Source organism: Podarcis melisellensis, assembly GCF_964234715.1.
Source record: "Podarcis melisellensis genome assembly, chromosome: 5".
NCBI classification, from domain to species: domain Eukaryota; kingdom Metazoa; phylum Chordata; class Lepidosauria; order Squamata; family Lacertidae; genus Podarcis; species Podarcis melisellensis.
Genome location: NC_138537.1, coordinates 42,200,740 through 42,222,839, shown reverse-complemented (window position 1 = coordinate 42,222,839; position 22,100 = coordinate 42,200,740). Strand labels below are relative to the sequence as shown.

The window sequence follows — 22,100 nt, the reverse complement described above, 5'->3', positions numbered from 1 at the left end:
AACAGCAAGCAACTTGGAATGGAACATACGGGAATCGGTGAAGCTGCACGATAAGAGACAGCTTTACTCTGACAAAAAGGGAGAGCGGGAACATACTGCAACTGTTGCCTAGATCAGGGGATGGCTGTGGCAGCGCACATATTGCACAAGGGAAGCAGCATGCCATGAAGCAGGGATACAAGACAAGAGGAAAGGGTAGGAAAGAGAGCTTCGCTAGACTATGGAAGTGACAGGTGTGAATCTTGGGGAAGAGGCTGCTCATTTTTAAACTCTTGAGAAAACATGAAGTGAGATCATAAGAAGGTCCCTGCTGGATCAGGCCAAAGGCCTGTCGAGTCCAGCATTCTGTGCTGATGGTGGCCAACCAGGTGCCTGTGGTAAGCTTAGCAGCATCATGGCACTTCCAAAGGGCCATCCCTTCCATTAGGCAGACTGGGGCAATTGCCCTGGTCAGCAGTCATTTTTCATCCCTCAGACGCTTGCCTTGCTACCTGCCCATCACTGCCACCCGCTTTTCTTTTGGGGGGCTCTCCAGAGTGCCCACCGCATCCCTGGACTTTGCACTGAGGCCACGTGCTCCAGAGGGATACATTCAGTGTAACACAGGACAGAATGGGGATGAGTTCAGAAGATACATAACACAGATATGTGGACAAGGCAGAAGAACCTACGTGCTTAATTGTCTATGGCAGTGGTTCCCAACTAACTAAGTACAGAGAACCCCCCGTTTTTCATAAGCCAAGCCATGGAACCCCTACTTTTGAAAATGCTGATCTCTCTGTGATAGCTTCTGTAATGTGAATGGTGCCACCATACCCTCCAACACATCCTAATGCAAAACCGGATCGTGGGTCTTCCAGACTACATTCCCACATGAGTCATGTGAGCCATACAAGAGCATGGTGCCCCAAAATGGGATATCCTGGCCAGTTGATGGGTATGTGCCACAAACTTATTGGGGTCCTCAGACCGCCAACTGGGAACCACTGGTTGATGGCGTAAGGTAGCTTTAGGAGATAATTGTTGTGTATTTCTATTCTTGCATTATATAAAGAACATCTATATTTGATGTATCCCAAAAAGGTATCCTTTGGTATGCCTGGCCGATTTCAAATGAGAGTCTTTGTTCTGACAAGGCCATCTCTTCTACATGAGGTTTAATTTCCGGAATGTACAAAACCTAATTTACGCATGTGGGCCATTTCAACATTTAAATATTCAAGTCCTCTCAGCAGGCTGCCATGATTTAGAGAACAATAGTTCTAAGGCATCAAGAACAGGCCTCAGTTAGACAAACACCTTCCATGTGAATCACAGTGAAATTTGAAGAATTTCTTATCTTGAAAAGCTTTTGAAGTACACACAGCACGATGGTTTACATGAACAAAGACAGTCCAGGGCTGAATAATGGTTCAATGTATATTCTTGTCCTAACAGTATGGGGACATAGGAGTCACTGTAGCCTGGTCATTTCCCACACCTTTCTGGCAACATGCAAAGAGAAGAAATGCATGCACAGGCCGCCTGAAAAATGGCCACTTCCCATTCTGACATTGCTCTGCTGGTGACGCCGCAGAGGAAAGCTATCATGCCCATTGGCCTGGTTGTCTCCTTTCCACCACTGCCAAAGCAGCATGGGGAGCACCACAGCACAGTGGGTCTGCCTCCTGTCCATTTAGGTTTTAAAAGAATTGGGCCTTTCACAATGTTTGGGTTTTGTTTCGAACAAGGGTTCATTTTTCACTTGATAAGTTGTCAACTGACCATGTGTCATGCATGCCATACCTCTAAGACCAAAAATACTGTGTCACAGGCTCTGCTTCTGACCAGAACATCTAGACTGAGTAACTTCCCACACCATCTGTGTCCTGCCATTGTGCCTGCCAGTGGTGGCTAAGGCTGCACTCCTAGGTCCAACCACTGGGGATTAAGCCCCACTGAACTCAAAGGGACTTACTTCTGAGTAGACATGGATAGCTTTGCACTGCTAAGTCAAAGCTTAGGGTGGCATTCAATGCTACTCTTACTCAGAAAAGACCCACTGAAGTCAATGAACATGACTTTCTTAAATACAACCTAAGAGGGAAGAATTCAACATTGCACTAAACCAATTTCAACCGCACAAGTATTTTTGCTTGCCCAGCAGAAGAACCTCCCCCCTCCTCCCCCTGCACACTGTTCAATGGATTATCCTGACCCCCGCAGGACTGATTTGATGGACAGGCACACAGGGCGAGAGTGGAAAGCCCTACTGCTCTAGGGGGAGCCCTTGCGGGGGCTCCTGCTAGCAAAACTACTCGTTTGAATCTGGTCCTTAGTGTTTAGCCAATAGCATATGTTTGCATTATTTTATTTTCTGTGCCTGGTTCGATGCATGCCAATCTGTGTGGGTACTGGGTACTAAATTTAATTTGGTTTTAGTATCTTGCAGAATGTAGTTTGTTCCAAACGGCATGACAACATCCTGAGATTGTTGTTGCTTCTCACATGCATTGCTTTCCTGCCAAAATATTGCCCTCCACACACCTTTACAAGCTTGAGATTTATTTATTTCTAAAGACAGACAACATGATGGCACACAGTTTTAAAGAGTGGATCCCATATATTTTCATCACTGGGAAACAGTCAAAGAGAAACAAAACATTATATATGTAAGCGGCACCTAGAGATCTAGCTTCAGTGATCAGAAGCCATTTCTCTCAAAAATAAAAATAAAACGTGCACAATGCAACATTTTAGCTGCCCAGCAACATCCAAGGCAGGACAACAGTGGCAACTGCCCAAAGAACTAGAGAAATATAGGATTTCAAATCAGGCAAAAGCAGGGTGGGGTGGAGAGGAAGTGAATATTATCTCATAGATGGCCAAAATTAAGAAGTGTTTGCTCAAGGCTCAGCAGCTTTCTAAATGGTGAAGAGCCATTTTTAGTCAAACTTTCAGTTTGTCACCATTTAGGGAAGATTGTTCCTCCGCTGCAAAAATGCAAAACTTGGACCAAGGGAAACCAACTTAAGAGTTATTGGTTCCGTTCAGATATCACTCCAAACCATTGATTGTTTCTTTCCATAGTTTAGAACTCAAACTGCAGTACATGTACAAATGTACAACAAGCAAACCATGATGTAGAAATGCTTGTCTCCTTTTGTTATCCCCCCCACACACCCCGACACATACACACAGCTTCATAAATTCCTAAGTTCACTCCTGTCTCCATAATGCAGCAAACTCTCTATAGACAGACTGATGGTCGTAACTATGGTTTGTAAATATAAATATGCCAGGCCATGGTTTAACAGCCCACTTCAAATCATTGTTTCTGATTCTGGTTGCTGGCAGATCACAAGCCATGGTTTGTCCAGTAGCCAAGTACATGCTGAGGTGGAGCTTTGAAGCCACCATCTAACACTAGTGCTGTTGCTTTTTGCCAGGACAGAGACGCAGTGAGATTGGGAATGTGTGGCTGCAGCTGAAGCAGTCTGAGATGGGTGGCAGTAGTCCCACTGATGCAACCACATGTCCTCAACCTCACTGCCAACCCACACCAAACCAAATAAAGCAGTAGCAATGCCATCATCAAGAGGATGGTTCTTTCCCACCACACAAACTGCTACCGAGTTTGTAAATTCAGACGTCAAGACAAACCATGGTTAAACTTCATTAAGCATGGCCTGGCATACCTTGAGCCTTGAGCCATCTTTTCATCGCATCAGACTAAGGGCTGATTTCTACAACACATTTCCTTCTCAGAATAAACACCTGCATTCTTTTTCAAAGTATGAATCTGCATGGGCATTATAGCATGTTAGCAGGCCTTTGCAGATTCAACCAGCAGCAATTACAGCAACTGGGGAAAGTGCCACTGTGATCACAGGAATTGCTTCCAGCTGTATCCATTATTACCAAATTTATACTTTACATCTGCCCACGTGGTGGTGCTTTTTGTTTCTGTTTGAGAAGAAAAAAATCCTTTATTTCATAAACATATTACAATAAATTACAATGCATTTAACAGTTAAATATTAGATTTAGCATATATTAAGAATCTTAGGATGGATTGTATAAATATATAATAAAGTGAATAAAGAAGCCATCATTTTTCATCCAAACCTTTCATGGATTATGAACACCTAATTAACTAAATAAATGCATAAATGTACACCTTGCCCTGAAATGTGTAATTTTCTCTTCAGATATTGAGTTACCAGATATCATTTGTCCAAAATTGTGTGACAAAATGATTTCTCTGCACATACATCATTCCACATCGTTCAGTTAACTGTGTTGTGTTTCAATCCTCTGTCTTGACAAAGGATCCTTGGAAGTTTGAACATTTACAGCAAATCAGAACCAACCAACTATAATCCTCTCTTCTATGGTTGTGTACACACACGTAGCCTTTGAAGTGCACAGGGATCCCACCACCCACCCCACACAGTGGGCTTTTGTACATTACGGTTCGCAATTGTACAAACCTTTACACAACAAGTGTTATCTAAAGTGGCAGTTATCATCTGTGCTATTTGTACAGTGTTAGAAACTCACATGTATAAGTTAGGTGGCAAATGGCTCCTTAAACCAAGGTTACAGTCACCAAAACAGAATGCCTAGTTGTTCTTTAGGGCTAGACAACTCAAAAGTTGTATTTTTCAATACAACTTTTTGGTTCCTGAAATTCATTCTGATTGTGTGGATAAAGTATAACAGATAGAATTCTACAGGAAATGTTGCTAGTGTTCGAAAATAGTCATGACCCAAGGATTCCCAGGCATGCACCTCCAGATGGTGGAGACGTCTAGAGACATCCTAGCGCCCAGGCACCTTCACTTTGTCACAAGTGGCTGATACCCAGGTGCAAAATGAGCTTGGTGCCTGGCAAATTTTGAGTGCAGGTGGGCACGTTTTCAGACTAGTGCTCAATAGTGTTCTCTACACCCCTCCTGTCAATTAAGTGTTTCCACGGACCTTTTTTCAAAGAATAAATATTTTTAACCGCCTTTTGAAAGAGAGGGGCTGAACGCTGGTATGATGATATTCAGAAGATATATAAGAGTATAAAGAGACAGCTAGGTTGCTGTCCTGTTTCCTAATTGCTTCTTTCATTCATAGACAAGGTGAGCTTGATGAGGGGGAGGCAGCCCTGCAACAGCAAGTAGGCCTGCCCCAACAGGTGACCTGAGAAAGCACTCTCTTGTGCACACATGCATGCTGCAAGCACTTGAGAAGGGCATTCTTGGTACAAAACTGTTTATAGCCATTCTGGTAGAATGTGCTTTAGGTTGCCATATAGTGTGGGACAGGGATGGCATTGTAATGTGCAGCATTACGAAAAGGCACTGGCATCCAGCATTGAATGCACATTATTGTACAGTGTGTACACACCCAAATCTTTCATTGGCTAGGATCAACAGGGCAAGGTAACGCCTCTGGATTAGAACCATAGACTCTGAGTATCATCTAGTTCAACCACCTGCAGTCCAGGAGGATGCAGCTGCTACATATGGGGACCGAGCCTTCAACCTTGGCGTTATCAGCACCACACTCTAACCAGCCGAGTTAGAGATATCTAATGGTCAGATTTCTCATCAGATGGTGGAAGGAAGTTTTCAGTGCTTTTGTAATCCTAACACCATTCCCCACCCCATTTCTTTCTCAAGGAGAGATGTCGGTAAAACTTCTGGGGCCAGTCTATGTGTGGGATACAGGGAAGATGTATTCCTCTTTATGCCCATACAGAGTGGGCAGGTCTTACCCTCTCAATGGGCTGTCCTGCCCACCTGTCAAAGTTAGTCCATGGAAGAGTGAGACAGATACAGAATCTGGCCCCCTTGGTCAAAAAGATTCCCCACCTCTGAAGTAGGATGAACATGAGAAGTAGTGCTCCAACTGCGAGTGGCAATTGAGGTCCCTCTTGTCAAAACAGGAATGGTAGCCCTTCCTGGTGTTCTGGCATTTCAGATCTGAGCCAAGTTTCATGCTTGTGGGCAGCACACTCATTCTGTACTCACAAAGCAGCTCCCCATGGCTGTGCCATGATAACAACTTCAATGAAGGTAATTAAGGTGCCAGAGAAGGAAATGCCATTAAAGAAGGTGCCCTTTTAAAGAAGGTGTCCCGCGGTGCTACTAACTGAGTTCACCAAGCTTGCTTTGTCGTGCATAGGAGCATCTACAGGGCCCTGACCTAATTAGGCTCACTCTGAGGGGACTAATTGGTTTGTAGAAGAAATGATAATAGGAATGGGTGGATTGCCTTGTAAGAGATCCTCACGACACACAACGGACCAGGCCTGCCTTAGCACCTGGGATATGGCTTCTGAAACTCTTAGAATCTGCAGTACTTCAAGGGAAGGGGGGACTGTTGTGCTCCCACTGCACTGCTGCACTTGGAGCTGGGTAGATGGATCATATCTCCATGCCTGGTCCAATAATGAGCTCAGACGAGAGCAAAGAAGATGGTAGCCAGAAGCAGGAAAGCTTTAGTGCCTTGATGTGGAGTTTTCTTGTACCATGCTGACCAGAGACAAGATGTTACCCTCACAAGAGACCAGGAAAAGGGCTGCATCTAAATAAAACTGCTATAATTACCCGCTGCGAGAATATTAATGGTACTGCCTTTTATGCAAAGTTGCTTAACTTCAGGTTCAGCATCTCTCTGGGTAGCTAGGAGAGCACCCCCTGCCTGCCCACCAAGTTTCTGCTGCACCTGATGCTCATAGGAATCTTCCACATTCACATTTTACACCACATGCCATCCCCATTCTTTTCTAGGTTACCCTGCAGTCAAGCATAAATCTGAAAGAGTATCCTACACATGAAGCCCCGTCCCAGCCTGTCTGGCGTCAGAGGGAGACATTCCTCAGAGGAGATCAAGAGACAGCAAATTGGGTGGTGGTGGTGGGAAGAGCAGTAGGTCAGCCTTCCTCCCACTCCAGATGTTTGGGACCGCAACAAGCTGTACTTGTCCGGGGCTGACGTGAGTTGTAGTCCAAGCCATCTGGAGAGCGCCAGGTTGGGGGAGGCTGGAGGGAAGCTAGGAACAGAGACTAAGGGGCTTGAGCAGAGGCTCTGGGGGAGCCCAGACAGCAATTGCACAGGAGCTGCAAGGCAGGCTCAGGGGTCCTGACTCTTTCCTACAGACTTTGTCCGTTCCGTTTCAAGCTGCTTTCTGCAGAAAAGAAACGGAAAGAATCGCAAGGCCTTAAGAGGTGCAAGGAGGGAATATCCTGCTTGACTGCAATAAATCCAACCACTCAGCCCCCTTGTTTCCCCCCAGCCTAAACAGCACGTTCCAGTGCTGCATTCTGGTGAATTATTTAGCATCCCCTCCAGCTTTTTACTTCCCTTTGCACCCCCCACCAAAGCAATGGACACCGTCAGGCTGCTGCTGCTGCTGCTGAGGAATGAGGAGCATTCCAGCCAGCATTAAGTAAGTGTGTAATGAGGAGGGGTCTGTGTGTGCGTTAATGATCAGCCCCTGTTCCAGTTGAGCTCCCATTCCCTCCCCTCCCCTCCTGCCTTTATTCTGGATAATTCAGAACCTCACATGCAGAGATGAAACAGTGCCTGGGCTGCCATTCCCTTGTCTGTCTCTTCCACCCCATGTTCAAACCCCTCCCCAATTGATCTCCCCTTTATCTGCCTGGTATTCTGCTTTTGCCATGGATATTGCCTGAGTGGGAAGGGTTGATCATGGGGAGAGGATTTCTCTCCCCCCCCCCATGGATCCTCTTTCTTCACCCCTCATTAAACTGTCGAAAGAGGGGGCAGAGGGAGAGATGGGAAAGGACAGCCACCAGGGCTGCAGGCTTGGCTAGAGACAGCAAGCCCCCTTCTGTTGGAAGAGGCGGCAAGGGGCACTCAAGACTCCACGGTCCAGATTCCATCCTCCACACCCACCTCCTCTGGCTCCACGGAGCTGTCTCAAAGGTCACATCCTCAGTTCAAGCCCATTTCTTCCCTCAAAGAATCCTGGGAGCTGTAGTTTGCTAAGGGTGCTGGGAATTGTAGCTCGGGGTATGCAATTTGCAGTTCCCATGATTGTTTGGGGAAAATCAATGTATAGCGTGGGTGCACCCTTATCGTGTCAGATACACTTATGTGGTGTGGCCAGTAGTTATACAAGGGGTGGGAAAGGGGGTTACTCTCCTAAAGAGGACTTGACCCTCTCCTCTCACTCGTAAGCTCCCATTTCCAAGGACGGGCCCCCAAAAGGCATCCATCTAGCTCCACAGAAGAGGAGGCAGTTTCCCCAGACAGTCTTACTAGAGCGGACAGAACACGAACACACACACACTGCATGCAGATAATTGGAGAAAATAAGCAGCCCCCGCCAGCCGGCCCACAGGAGATTCACACCCGCGTGAACGCGCCAGCACACGCATACACGTCCACGGTGCGTGCTCCCCGTTTCTGGAACCTCGCCGAGCAGCCAGCTCGTGCAGCTAAAGTTAGCCTGGTCCCGGGCATCTCACGCGCTGCAAGGAGGCGCAGCGCAACGGCCGGATCGCGCCCAGCAGGAATCCCGCGGCCCCCCCCCCCCGACCCGCGCTGCTCTAAACCTGACCCAGACCTGCAGGCCACCGGACTCTGGTGCACGTGTGAGAGGCGGTTTGGGTTGAGGAGACGTTACACACCCACCCAATGGTTTGGGAGGGGGGCACACCCGCACGGGCGCGCGCCGCAGTTCCCTAACAAAGGCAATCGAGTGATTGTTCCCGGAGACTCCGAAGGGATCTGCGGCGGCTGCCTCAGCCCGACCCAACTCCCTCCCCACGTCCCGACTTCCCCCAGAGGGATCATTGTCTGCCCCCCACCTCGGACCGTCTGAGCGCGTCTCGCAGCGGCACATCCTAAGCGGCGGGGCTCCATTGTGAGGGCGGGAGAGGGGGTGTGGCGCCCGGCACCGGCGGAGCCCCTGCCCGAGAGAGGGGCCACCCCCAGGACCCCCAGGGTCGCAAACGTCTCCCCCTCCGAGGCCCGCGATCCGCCCCGCCCCCCAGCACTTACAGCCTTTCTGCGCTCCTCGGGATGTTCTTGGGGACGCTGCGGAGCCCCAGCCCGTGACAGTCGACGGTGGTGCCGCTGCAGGCGCACGGCGCGGGACAGGCGCTCGCCCGGACCCGGCAAAAGGCCGCCCAGGCCAAGAGGCAGGCTCCCGCCCGCAGCCACACGCCGCCCGACGCCGCTCGCTTCGCGGGAGCCATGCTGCCTGCGCTGGCTAGCGAGGGGCTGCCCCGCACATGATCGCACGGCGCGCTCGCCCAGGCGGCGTGGAGAGGCTGCCTTCTGGCGCAGGCGGGCGACCCCGGCTCCTGCTGCTTCCACTTCGCGCCTTCGTCGCCTGTCCGGGTCGCAGGAGGAAGAAGCTCCGGCCGCCCGGGAGGGTTAAGCGCAGGAACACGCGCTGCCTTCGCGTCTCGCTGCCTCGCTCTCAAAGACACACATCGGGAGCCCCCGTCTCATCCATCAAGCCCAGACAGCAGGAGCAGCCTTGGCTCCGCCCCCGTCCCCCCTTCAGTCTCCTCACCCGCCTCGGGCGCACACATCTCTCCCCGCCACCTCCACCCACCCACCCACCCTCTTCTCCGACAGAGGGCCGGGAGGGGGCGAAACGGGACAAGAAAGGCGCGCACTGTCTGCCCAGGGAGCAGAGAGGAGGCTCCCACATAACGCACTCGCGGAATCACCAGCCAATTGGCAAGACACCTCCGCGGAAGAGAGAGCTATACACGCGCGTGTACACACACGTACGTGTGTATACACACCCACCCAGCGAAGCACACGCTCTGAGAGTCTGTCGTGTAGACACGCAGTCACGCGTCCTGTAAAGATCCACACACAGAAAAACTGGCGAAGAGCGTCCGAAAGTAGCAGGACAGAGACACACAGGCCCAGAGAAGAAGAGTCGCCCTCCGTACTCAAGACACACACACAATGGGATTGAGGGGTCCTTTGTGATAAACAGGTTTTTTTGTGTATGATTTCTGTCGATAGGTTGTGTTTTGATGTAAAGCTCTTTGAGGTCACAATCCGATCTATACAAGAACACAAAACAAACCATATTGGCTTTTCCCATCATCTCACCCCATCATTGAGTCCACCCAACTCCCCTAGAATAAATGCATGCTTTTTAGTTCGATTGCCAGGGTGGTGTAAGTTTCAAAGGAAGACTCTTCTAAAGTGAATTGGCAAGCTATGGTGCCATGCCCTTTGAGGAACAGAAGGGAATCTGAGAACACCCTGGGCTTTCAGTATAAATGGGGCTGAAAAACAAAGGGATGTAACCTTAAGATACCTGGAATCGCATCAGCTTCTCAGGTCTAGTAGGGTGGGTGTGGGCGTGTTTAATCTACAGGAAACTAGACTATCCACAGCTGCTGGGGTTTGGAATTTAACTTGAAGGTGGTCAAACTGATGATGAGAGAATGGGGTCCACATATGCCCTTACCTTACCTCAAAGGTAAAAGTAAAGGGACCCCTGACCATTAGGTCCAGTCGTGACTGACTCTGGGGTTGCGGCGCTCATCTCGCTTTATTGGCCAAAGGAGCCTGCATACAGCTTCCGGGTCATGTGACCAGCATGACTAAGCCATTTCTGGTGAACCAGAGCAGCGCATGGAAACGCCGTTTACCTTCCCGCCGGAGCGGTACCTATTTATCTACTTGCACTTTGATGTGCTTTCGAACTGCTAGGTGAGCAGGAGCAGGGACCGAACAACGGGAGCTCACCCCATCACGGGGATTTGAACTGCCGACCTTCTGATCAGCAAGCCCTAGGGCTCTGTGGTTTAACCCACAGCACCACCCAAGTCCCTTTACCTTACCTTACCTTACCCTACCTATATATGACACTACCATTTGGATATTCACATGCAGATAATTGTCCAAGCCCAATACCAGACCACCACTGATTATCTCTCGTCTACTCCTATTGATGTCTATTACAGACAGGTGACACACCCACCTGGGCATTCTGGTGTCCTCCCAATAAGAGTTTCCAAGCACCAGTCTAACATCTCAACCTCCTCTCCAGATTCAAATGGACTAGAATCTGGGTGTCATCTGCTTATTGATGACACTTCACCAAAAATCTCCTAATGACAGCTCCCAGAAGCCTCATATAAATGTTAAATAGCATTGGGGCAAGATGAAATCCAGTGGGACAGACACTACAGGACACCTCCCATCATGCCAGACTGTAGCCCCCCATATATACTTTCTGGAAACCGCTCTAGAGTGCAACCAGTGAAGCACAGTGCCTTCAAGCCCCACCTCCTCCCTGAGATGCTCCAGAAGGAAACCGTGGTTAACAGTATCAAAAGCCACTGAGAGATTGAGGAGAATGAGCCAGGGTCATACTCCCCTCATATCTCTCTCCTGACAAATGTAATAAACCAGGTTGATTAAGGCAGCTTAAGTGCCACAAGCAGACCTAAAGCCAGACTTGAATGTCTCCAACTACTGTAATCAGTTTCCTCCAAGCAGGCCTGAAAGTTGACTGTCAACTCTATTCTCCACAGCAATAACTGTTAACATTTCTGGGTCCAGGGAGGTCTCCTTAAGGATGGGACAAACCACTGCCTCCATCTACCCCTTCTCCAGTGAAGTATTAATCAGTCCTGGAACCCACCCAGTCTACTCACTACGACTAGCTCTAAGAAACCAAGATGGGCAAGGCACAAGGAGGCAGGTGATTGGCTGCACTTCTTGAAGCAACTTGTCCACATTCTCAGGCTGCACTAATGTAAACTAATCCAGTATAGATGGAACAGACAGTACTCTAGACAGTACTCATTGGACTTGCTCAAATTGTGGTATCCAATTTTGTCCAAATCTGAGCAATTCTGCCTCTAAACAGCAACAATAACTCTTCAAATGCTGCTGATTGATCCCATCTCCAAAGATCCTGCTTGTTTGCCACAAATGTTGGTCTCCACAACCAATCCATGGGTAGCATTCTGCTTACTATTTAGGGTCATTCTGCTTACTATTTAGGGTAGCCCACAATTTATTTGTCTGTTTAGGTGTATATTACATCCCACATACCTATTCATTATGCAAAAAGGCAGACACAGTCATTAGGCAGTCTTAGATTCTGACTGGTGGTAAATCTGGAGCCTACGGTACTAGATTTGGCAATCTTTTGGTACATTTTCCTTACTAGAAGCAGGTGCAAATTTGGCAGCGAGGAGAAAACATCTATTTGCATTCAATGCAGATACAGCACCAACTTGGAAGTCTTCCTTAATGACAGCTAGAGAGAGAGGCTAACCATATGCACATGTGTAGGGTTGAGAAAGACACAGCCAACTTGGTGTTATCACATCAGTCAACAAAAAAGCAAATTCTAGATTAAACTACAGAGTTCTTATTTTGTTGAATATGACTGCCTGATAAGGCTAGTGACATTTTTAAGGTGCTCAAAACATGAATACCTATACAACAATATATAGCTTTCTCCACTTTTTATTCTGTTTACTCTAAATTGCTAAGGGCTGTCCATTTATCTTTAAGCACATGGGTATCCTAGATACAATTAAGGTGTGTTCAGCATGCATAAAGACATGCATAATTTGAGCAGTAGGCTCACTGTGGAAACACACTCACTAATTTTTGTTCTGCGAAAGGTACCATTTTCACTCCCAGATCAAGCTCAAAGAAAACTCATCATTGTTATACTTTCCCGGGTTCAGGGAGGTCTTCTTGAGGAAGGAGTACAGCACTGCCTCTTCCAAAGCAGTTGGCACATTCCCTTCCTGAAAGGTGGAATTAGCCACCCACAGTCATTCCCCCTTGACTAGCTCTTACAAGCCAAGTGCAAAGGTTGAGATTTCAGGTGGTAGGCCAAATGCTTTAAAGTATCTTATCTACAACCTTGAGTCTCTTCAAGAGAAACTCATCCCAAACCAGATAAGAGCAATCTAGACCAGTAGTCTAGACCTTTTCAGGCCCAGGACCCACTTTTAAGCCCAACATGCATTTGGAGACCCATTTTGTAATCTTGTACCATATATTTGCATGGTGGTAGAGTGCTCCTGCTGCAACCCACCTTGGATTAGGTTGAAGACCAGTGTTCTGGACACCCCACTAGACCTGTCATAAGCTCAGCCCAGTTGTGAGCAACTTTGCCACAAAAGTGCCTAGCAAACCTGTCTCAACAGGAGTCCAGTCTATTGCCCTTCAGGGAAGTTCCCACCAACCCCATCATCTCTAATAAAAGTTCTGCTGGACAACTTCTCAAGGCCTCCTTCACTGCTATGTGGTAGGCATGATTATGCAATCTTGACTATGCTTGTTTGCATTTGATACAATATTTGTACCACCTTAGCCACCATCCTGCTTGTTTCATCCGTCAGAGTTCCTCCACACTGCTGGAGAGTGCAGCCTCATGAGCAACTATGTTAATGTTTCTCTTACCATTACACAGCAAGACCAGGGCCAGTCATGGAGAATCCTCCCATAGCATTCAGCAATCCCTTGGCTTCCCCAAGTTTCTGGGAGCAACTAGTCCTCCACACAGCAAGGGGGGACTGTTGCCATCAGTCCAAACCTTACTAGGAAATAGTCGGTCTATGACACCAAGGTAAAACTTGTGGCAGAGCACCCAACAGATGCAAAAGTGAAATACAATATACAACTCCCAGCCCACCTGTTCCTCTGAACCTCAGGTAAGGATGATTTTCAAGGTTATGGGTAATAACTTTGAGTTATGGGAGGAGAGGATGCATCCAGCCTACACCTGTCCTTCCCAGGGAGCAGTGGAATTGGCTTCCTCCACAGTTCTCCTGTGACAGGTGTACAAAGCTTGAGACCAAAGTGATCTAGGCACAGTGAAGGGAGAAAACCATCGAAACAACGAAACATACCCGTATTTTTCACTCTATAAGACGCACCAGACCACAATACGCACCTAGTTTTTAGAGGAGGAAAACAAGAAAAAAAATATTCTGAATCTCAGAAGCCAGAACAGCAAGAGGGATCGCTACGCAGTGAAAGCAGCAATCCCTCTTATTGTTCTGGCTTCTGTGATAGCTGTGCAGTCTGCATTTGCTCCATAAGACGCACACACATTCCCCCTTACTTTTTAGGAGGGAAAAAGTGAGTCTTATAGAGCAAAAAATATGGTAATTACGACATGCAAAATTATCAACAATTTTAACTATTCAGCTCTTCTTTGACTTACCACCTAGCACTTCCACCTTTCCCAACTAGTTAAGAACTTTGCTATGCTATGGCTCTACAGTAACTTACCCTAAATAGTAAGGAAAGAATTAAAAAAAGAATATTAAGGCTACCAACCAAGCAGAGGTTCAAAGGAACAGGTTTCTGTGGACTCGGAGGAGTGTTAAGAGATAAATTCTAGATACTTTGGTAGGATTTGGATGAATGTTTGTTTGGAGGGAAAAGGCTGAATAATAAAATGTTTACGTTTAACTCTCACCAGCCAATAAGCAAAAATAAAATAAGAAAATTGTGTATATAAAACTTAAGATTGTTCATAAACCAAAGCCCCAGCCTCAAAGGACTAGTTAAGAAAGAAAATGGCCATAAGCAGCTCCGAACCTGAAGAAGGGACAAATTTAAAGCAAGAAACCCCTTTTCTCAAAGAGAAGGCAAAACAGTAAATGAAAGGTCATGGGGCAGACACCTGCAGAAACAGGTTTCCATTGTTCTGAGGAACTGGCATGTCTTTGAGCCTTATCAGGGCGCAAGGAGACTTGTGAAGGTCACTCAGAGCTGCCAGCTGCAATTGAGTAAAAATATTGTAACTTCTTCACAATGGTGTATTTTCTTAATTTGACTAAGGCCTTGTCAGCAATTTCTATATCTTAACATTGCAGAAAACAGGCAGAGGACATTTCTGCCCTCAAGACAAAAAATTAGGCCTGCTTAAACCATGACCAAGTTTTGCCTCTACTCCACAGCTTTTGGGAAAATGTTGGGGTAGGGTCTGACTGGAATCCTAAAGAGATAAACCACAACATTTTAAAAAGAGGTCCCACTACTTATTTAGGAACTTCATAGAAAATAATGAACACTGTAAAGGAAAAATTAGTGTTATATATTATAGAATATCAAATATTATGCTAAATATAATATTTTAAATTAGACTTGTAAACTATATTATGTTTTAAAGAAATGTAATCTGAATCCTGATATCCTCATGGGGGAGGGGCAATTTATATTCAATATTTATATTTACATTTACATTTATACAATAATCAATATTACTTTTGTAACACAGTTTGGTTGGGAGAATTAAACAAATTATTAAATAAAAAATATTTAGGAACTTCTGTCAGTCAGAATCGTATCACCACAACTGTAAAACATGAGGCAGGGGACGAGGGAAAGAGCTTGACTTGTTAATTAATTAATTAATTAAATTTTACCCTGCCTTTCCTCCAAGGAGCTCAGGATGGTGTCTGTGTCCCCAGACTCCACTCATGTAATCTATAGAACAATCCTATGAGGTAGGTCACCCAATGATGGCTTCATGAGTTCTTCCACAGTTAGGTGAGAAGCAAGAGAACATTATTAGCCCCCTTCAGAAATGGCAGATCCAGAAAGAGACAGCAGGAGTTAGCCAGGATCTCACCCTCTAATTGCTGAAGTGTCAATGGGGTTTGTGCACTATCTGGTTCCACAGAGACTTTTAGAGGCCTTGCTGCTGTAGAAAATGTAATTCTTAATCATGGAAGTCAGTAACTGTGCAGAAGTTCAGTTAGGGTGGGCTAGACTCTTTTTTTTTTTTTTTTGTCCTGAAGGCAACACAGAGTGACAGCATGAAGAAATACAGCAGGCAGTTTTGGCAGCAGCAAGTAGAAAGCTAGTCTATTAATCAGTAAAATAACCCTGCAAGGCTTCTTTGTTGGAGAGAACCCAACAGAACAAGCAATATAGAGAGAAAGGGACCTGGGAGGCAAGTGGGACTGAAACGGCTGAAGTCTGAACCATCAGCTTATAGTGGCTCCAGCCCCAAACCTCTCCATGGGCCCTTAGTTTGAATTATTTTCATGGCAAAAGAAAATATTAGAAAGTGTGCACAGGAGTTTGCTGTGTTGGATTTCAGTGCACAAGAGAAGGAACTCTTAACTCCTGAAAAGGCTTCTGTTTAGAATATGCTACTTTGTTAAAAGATGCTAAATATTCAGTACTTACCTTCCTCTCTTGGGTGCACAATCTCCTATCTCAGACTCTGGGGCAGCTCTTCTAACAATAGGCAATTAACTAAGCAACACCTTCCCACCCCTTTCATTGGTGAGTAGCTGTGCTATTTTGCTTTCCCACTTCCATCTCTTAATAAAAACGCTGGAACGTTATGGAAGGAAAGGTGTATGAGGAAAGGCTGGAATGCTAAGCCTCATGCACAATGTTCACAAATGCTGCAGCCAAAGAGAAAACTGTTTGGGCCTTGTTGCACCATGTAACTACTACAACACAAAAGTAACACAACTGGCATGCTTTGCTCTTGGTCCCTGGGGCCAGCGACAGAAATTTGGGAGTCTAGCTAGTCTATCTTCATATTTCACTGCTTCCTCAACCTTGGGCTTCCTACTTAGGTTTCTGCACCCCAAAACTTTCCTTGATAAGGAAGACATCTCAATTCCTACAAGCCAGTTTAATGCTGTTTATTCCTTACCTGGTACAGTGGTACCTCAGGTTAAGAACTTAATTCGTTCCAGAGGTCCATTCTTAACTTGAAACTGTTCTTAACCTGAAGCACCACTTTAGCTAATGGGGGCCTCCCGCTGCTGCCGCGCCGCCGGAGCACTATTTCTTTTCTCATCCTGAAGCAAAGTTCTTAACCCGAGGTACTATTTCTGGGTTAGCGGAGTCTGTAACCTGAAGCGTCTGTAACCCGAGGTACCACTGTATATATACACAAGCACACACCATTCACTCTGAAGGGAGCTAGTTTGCAGGAATATTCACACTATACATTTAAAGCACATGGCTTCCACAAAAGAATTCTGAGAACTGTAATTTACCTCTCATACAGCTACAGTTCCCCAGCACCCTTAACAAACTACCATTCCCAAGATTTTTTGGATGAAGCTATGTGCTATAAATGTGTGGTGTGGTTGTGACTTGGAAAATGGTGTTGGTGCTGGGATACAGTAACAGTGGACATAGAGAAGAGGGAACCAATTGCATTATCATTACATAATCAGCTGTAGGCTGGACAATAGGTTTGGGCGTAGACACAAATACTATGCACCTTGAATAGGTTGCTAGATAGGAACAACAGATCTTTCTCTCTCTCTCTCACACACACACACACAGACACACACACACACCTCTGAATAACTATTTGTATCTGCAGATTAAGCTTCCTCGTGTAGTTTAGCATTTTGCAACAGTCCTCCATCTCATTTATCCTACCCAACCATCTCTCTTCCTATCTGATTTGTTATAATTGGACATGGAGTGCTGTGCGGTTAAGGGGGAGGGAGCTGAGGCAGATTGGTCAAGTTTGTGGGGTACCATCTCCATGGAGACTGCATTCTTTGTTTAATGCTTCTGACACACTTCAAAGGGCTTTGGGTTTGGAGCAGGCCCTGCTATGGCTCTCGAGATGTGGGAGGGGAAGCTGTTCCTGTGCATATCGGTGCAGCTGGAGTCAGAATAGCAACATGTGGGACAGGCCCCACGGAAGCTCGCTGGTGCTAACTTAGATAAACAAGGAGTCTGACCTAACCTGGGATACCAGAGGGACTGGGGCATGTATACCCCCACCCACGCTTAACCAGATCCTTGAGGACTGAGCTTTGCAGTTACCTAGCAACTGTAATACACATTCCCTTGCTGGGCAGCACAGCTTCAGAAGTCAGTGACAGTCAGGACAAGGAAGGTGTAGATGTGTGTGTGTGTAGAACCGGGGAAAGCAGAGACCCAAAGCTGAGGATGGGTGCAGAGCTATTTTTCCTCCAGGGCATATAATCCTCTCAGGCCAGCCCTGCCAGATGCTCAGGACTCCTATACTCCCCACAGTGGATCTATGAACTATTCCTTCCTTACTGATTATGGTGGGTGTCCCTGTCTGTTCCCACCAGAATAAAAGAAGGGGGGGGGTCACTGAAGATTTCAGGGTTGAATGTAGGAATGTCGAGGAAGCAAAAAGCATACTGAATGTAAGAGGCTACTCTACCCTCCACTTTCAAGCAGAACAACAAGCTGCTCATATTGAGATGCGGCAATGGATTTTCATTTCTTAATTTTTAAATTTTACATCCCACTCTTGGTCAGAAGACCTCAGAGCAGGTTACAACACTAACAAATAAGAACTATCAGAAAACTATAGACCAACAATTTATTAACGACTTTAATAAGCTTTTGGGTTAGTAAGTGAAATTGAGCTTTTTGTCTATCAGTTACCAATTTTGGATTGGATTATTACAATGTAATTGGAAAGCCTTCTGTAGAAAAGCCAGCAAGTCCTGCCAGAAGCTCAGAGAGAGGTCTGGCTACCATTCACTGCACATACTGCACATTTTTCCACTAGGCTAATCCATCATTGCTTCCTCATGTTCAACTTTCAACATGCATAACAAGTGGGTCACAAAACCTCTGCTTGTGATGCATCATCTGGAGATAATGAAGACCAAGATTCAAAAGTTGTTGAATAACAATATTAGTATCAAATACTGTAGCTCACATGCAGATAGATTAGACACAAGTACAACTGAAAGTCACACAACACAGCACATGTTTTCTGCAGTAATGTACCTGGCTGTAGATCACCAAGTCTTGATTGTAGCTATAGACAACTGGCTTGTTACTGATTTTTTAAACTCATGATTGAAATGCCTTTGCCACTAGATGGTCTTTGTGAAAGAATTAAGATTTGCTAACCCTTCAGTGTTTTCTGATGCAGGAAGTTTGCCAATAGCAACACCACAGATGCAACATTAACCAAATCATTAAGTATTTACCGGTAGTTGACATGGAGTGGTGGAATAGTTTGAGTGCTGGACTTGGTCTGGGAAGATCCGGTTTCAAATTCCCATTCACCCAAAAAGCAGATTGGGTGACCCTGGACAAATGTATTGTGTACTGTGCCTTGCCTTGCTTTTTCATTTGCTTCACACAAGACCAGGTACTGGATCTGTATTGATCGATCAAATCCTTTATTCTCCCACAAGACTAACATAATTCAAAGAGATCCTCAAAAGCTCTGAGCCCATTTTCCCCGTCCCACCAGTCATTATCCACATATTTACCCCTTAGTGAAACCAGTGAAATCAATTGCTTTTTTACGACAGAAGCAGAACCTTGCTTTCATATTCAACTAGGGCAGTACATTATTCCTCTCTCATGTTCCTGGCGGAGGCACAATTAAAATTTTCACCAATTTTAGTTCTCTTCATAATTTATTATAGAAATCTCTTCCCACCATTCCTTTCCTACAAAGTCCCTTTATAGAACTTTGAGATGTGTCATTACATGACTATAATTTGATTGCTGCCTTAATGGAATACATCAGGTTCTACATTATATGCCATTAGGAAAGTAATTTCAACAATCATTACCGCTATTCATTTTTTGTCTTGTCACACCAGCAGCCTCTTGAGGCTGGCAAAATTATTGCACACAATGTTCTCTATAAAGCAGGGGGAGCCCTCCAGGTGTTGCTGGACTATGACTCCCATCAGCCCCCACAAGCAGAGGCAATGATCAAGAATCATGGGAGCTGTAGTCCAACAACATGAGAACCACCCCTGCCATAAAAAGAGATGGAATTTTAGCCATAGCATCCAAGATGTACTCTGAAAGTCTCTTTCCTGATGAAACGACTGAGAAAATGCAATGAAAGGTGTGGCTCAAAGTCCTCTGTTTATTTGCAAGGCCCCCTATCATGAGCTCTTTGTGTAAAAGGTTATCTCCAACAACTTTGACTTACAGCTACTAACACAGAGAACCAGAAGATGTCAGGGAAAAGCATCTCTGAGCACTTGTGAGCAGCATGGTATGTGTGAGTAGGAAGACCAAATAAAAGGGGCTAGAAAAAGTAGGACTTACCTGAGACAGGGATCAGTTCTGGAGTCTTTTTTCCAGTCCTAGGCTGAGCCTTGGAACATGTGGCTAAAACAGAAAATGAGTGCTGGACCTGCAGGATAATTTCTCTCATCACCCTGAGCTCAGATATAAACAAGACTTCTAGCTCAGAATGTGCAGCTTCCACAGCTCTTGTTCACACTAACAAACATGTTTTAGCTACCGCATGAACCACTTTGCTTTATAGCTATAAGGTGCGGCATATTGCGTACCCATGAGAAATGTAGAGGAAGAAAAGTAGGTAATAAATAGCAGAAAGGCTCTGGGCGGCCCTAGAATTTGGAACTCCCTTCCAAGTGAGACCCATCTTGCCTCCTTTCAGTGGCCTCTAACCACTAGGGGATTTGCTTGTGTCCTACTGGGTTCTGAAAGAGAGTACATTTTTCAAAATATGTCTCAATTCCAGCCATTGGTTGTTGATTCGACATGGTGGCCAACAACATGTGCAAGTGTGGAGGTGGAATTTACATATGCCCTCGAAAGGTAGGTTAAAAGCATTCCTAGTAACTGCTAAATACTTGGATTTCCGCCACCTTTAGTTCTGATATTTTCAAGTCAGAGGACGCACAACACCTCCCCCTTCCAATATGGCTTTATTCCAGCCTTTAAAGCCATCCAGAGTTCCATAATGCAGCACATTATTGGTTACAACGGAAGCCTATTTTGGTCGTAGCTTCTGGGATTTGTTATTCGGTCCTACCAAGGGCCTTCACGGTTGTTTGGGTAATTGACTGTAGCAGTCTCCCAGCCCAGAGAAAGTATTTATTTGTAATCTTGATTCTTAGTTTATTTCCTACGGGCAAAAGGAAAGATCCCACCACTTGGGTGGCTCAGGAAACTGGCTTCAACTGCAGGTACGTGGACTTGAGATGGTTATTGTCCTGGAACCCTCAGAGACTCTTATTACAATAGCTTTCCTAACAGATGCTGCAGAATGTGCCAGCTATTCCCCCACCGCATTCTAGCCATCGTTTACACAAAATGGATCAAATTCCACACACATGTGACAAATTTGTGGGAATTTGGTTACTGTTCCATGTAGAATCTCTAAGCCAGAGACCCTGTTTGTACTCACTGTTACACTTTCTTCCTCTCTCTCCTTCTCTGTTCCTTTACTTGGAGAAATTCATTATCCCTCCTCAGGGAAAGAGTAGGATAATTTACTGCTTATTAGGCTAACTTTCCACTTGCTGTTGCCAAGTATGTCTGGCATATTTCTCCATAGTGTCAAACACTGCAGTTTTACTGCAATAAACTCATGCCTCTTTGGAGAGGACTTGGTTCCCAAGGGTTTTTCCTGATTGCCTTGGCTCCCGGAAGGGGGCAGGAAGGATTCAAAAGGAAGTACACTGGGCATCGCATTGCTTCTCTTCAACTCCGTTGGATTTTCCTTTGCATGGAGCCCACCAAACCCTTTCCCTGGCCCGACAAGAGAGGGAGGCATAATAGTCTTGTCCTGCTTTATTGATAGAGATGCCAAGGAGTTGTCTTCTCTGTATTTATGGCTAGCTAGAAGGTGGTCTTGGGATGGGAGTCATTAATAACTGCTACAGGGCTGTTGCGTTTCATCTGCATTAGGAACTGCATTACAGCATGTCATCGGGTTGGTGTGTGGGCCCCATTTTGCTTGGCTTAAGGAATCTGGAGCAGTTTGCATCAAGTGAAGGCAATGGAGAAAATAAATCACAGGGCCCCATCTGCTAAAACAGAGAAAACTGGCCAAACCAAGAATGAGAATAGCAATCCTTTGCTCCATCACCTCTCATGTCACAATCCCTTTCACCTACCAGCTGATCATGCTAAGGTGTGTGGACAGGAAATCACAAGGCATGGATGAGCAAATAGCTCCCTCTTGTGGCTCTGTAGCAGAAGTTTTTTCCTCTCTTTACCAAGAATAAAGTACTGTTTGCTTAGATTTTAATATTGGAGAAAGGGAATTGGCAAACAAGGATCAGGTCCTTCCACCAGTTATAGACAGACACTTGCATGCATGGGAAGGCAACCAGGTTTCACATCCTATCATCACTGTTGCCGTGACTTTTC

The 22,100-nt window shown here is 45.9% G+C and overlaps 1 protein-coding gene across 1 annotated transcript in view; it reads right to left on the bottom strand.

Moving 5' to 3' along the window:
• Positions 1-9,554, bottom strand: part of SLIT1 (slit guidance ligand 1) — a 119,090-nt gene extending 109,536 nt beyond the window's left edge. Inside the window, exon 1 of the mRNA XM_081911961.1 lies at positions 9,006-9,554. Within this exon, the coding sequence (XP_081768087.1) occupies positions 9,006-9,202 (197 nt within the window). The 5' untranslated portion in view covers positions 9,203-9,554. The remainder of the gene's footprint in view (positions 1-9,005) is intronic.
• Positions 9,555-22,100: the final 12,546 nt, after the last annotated feature.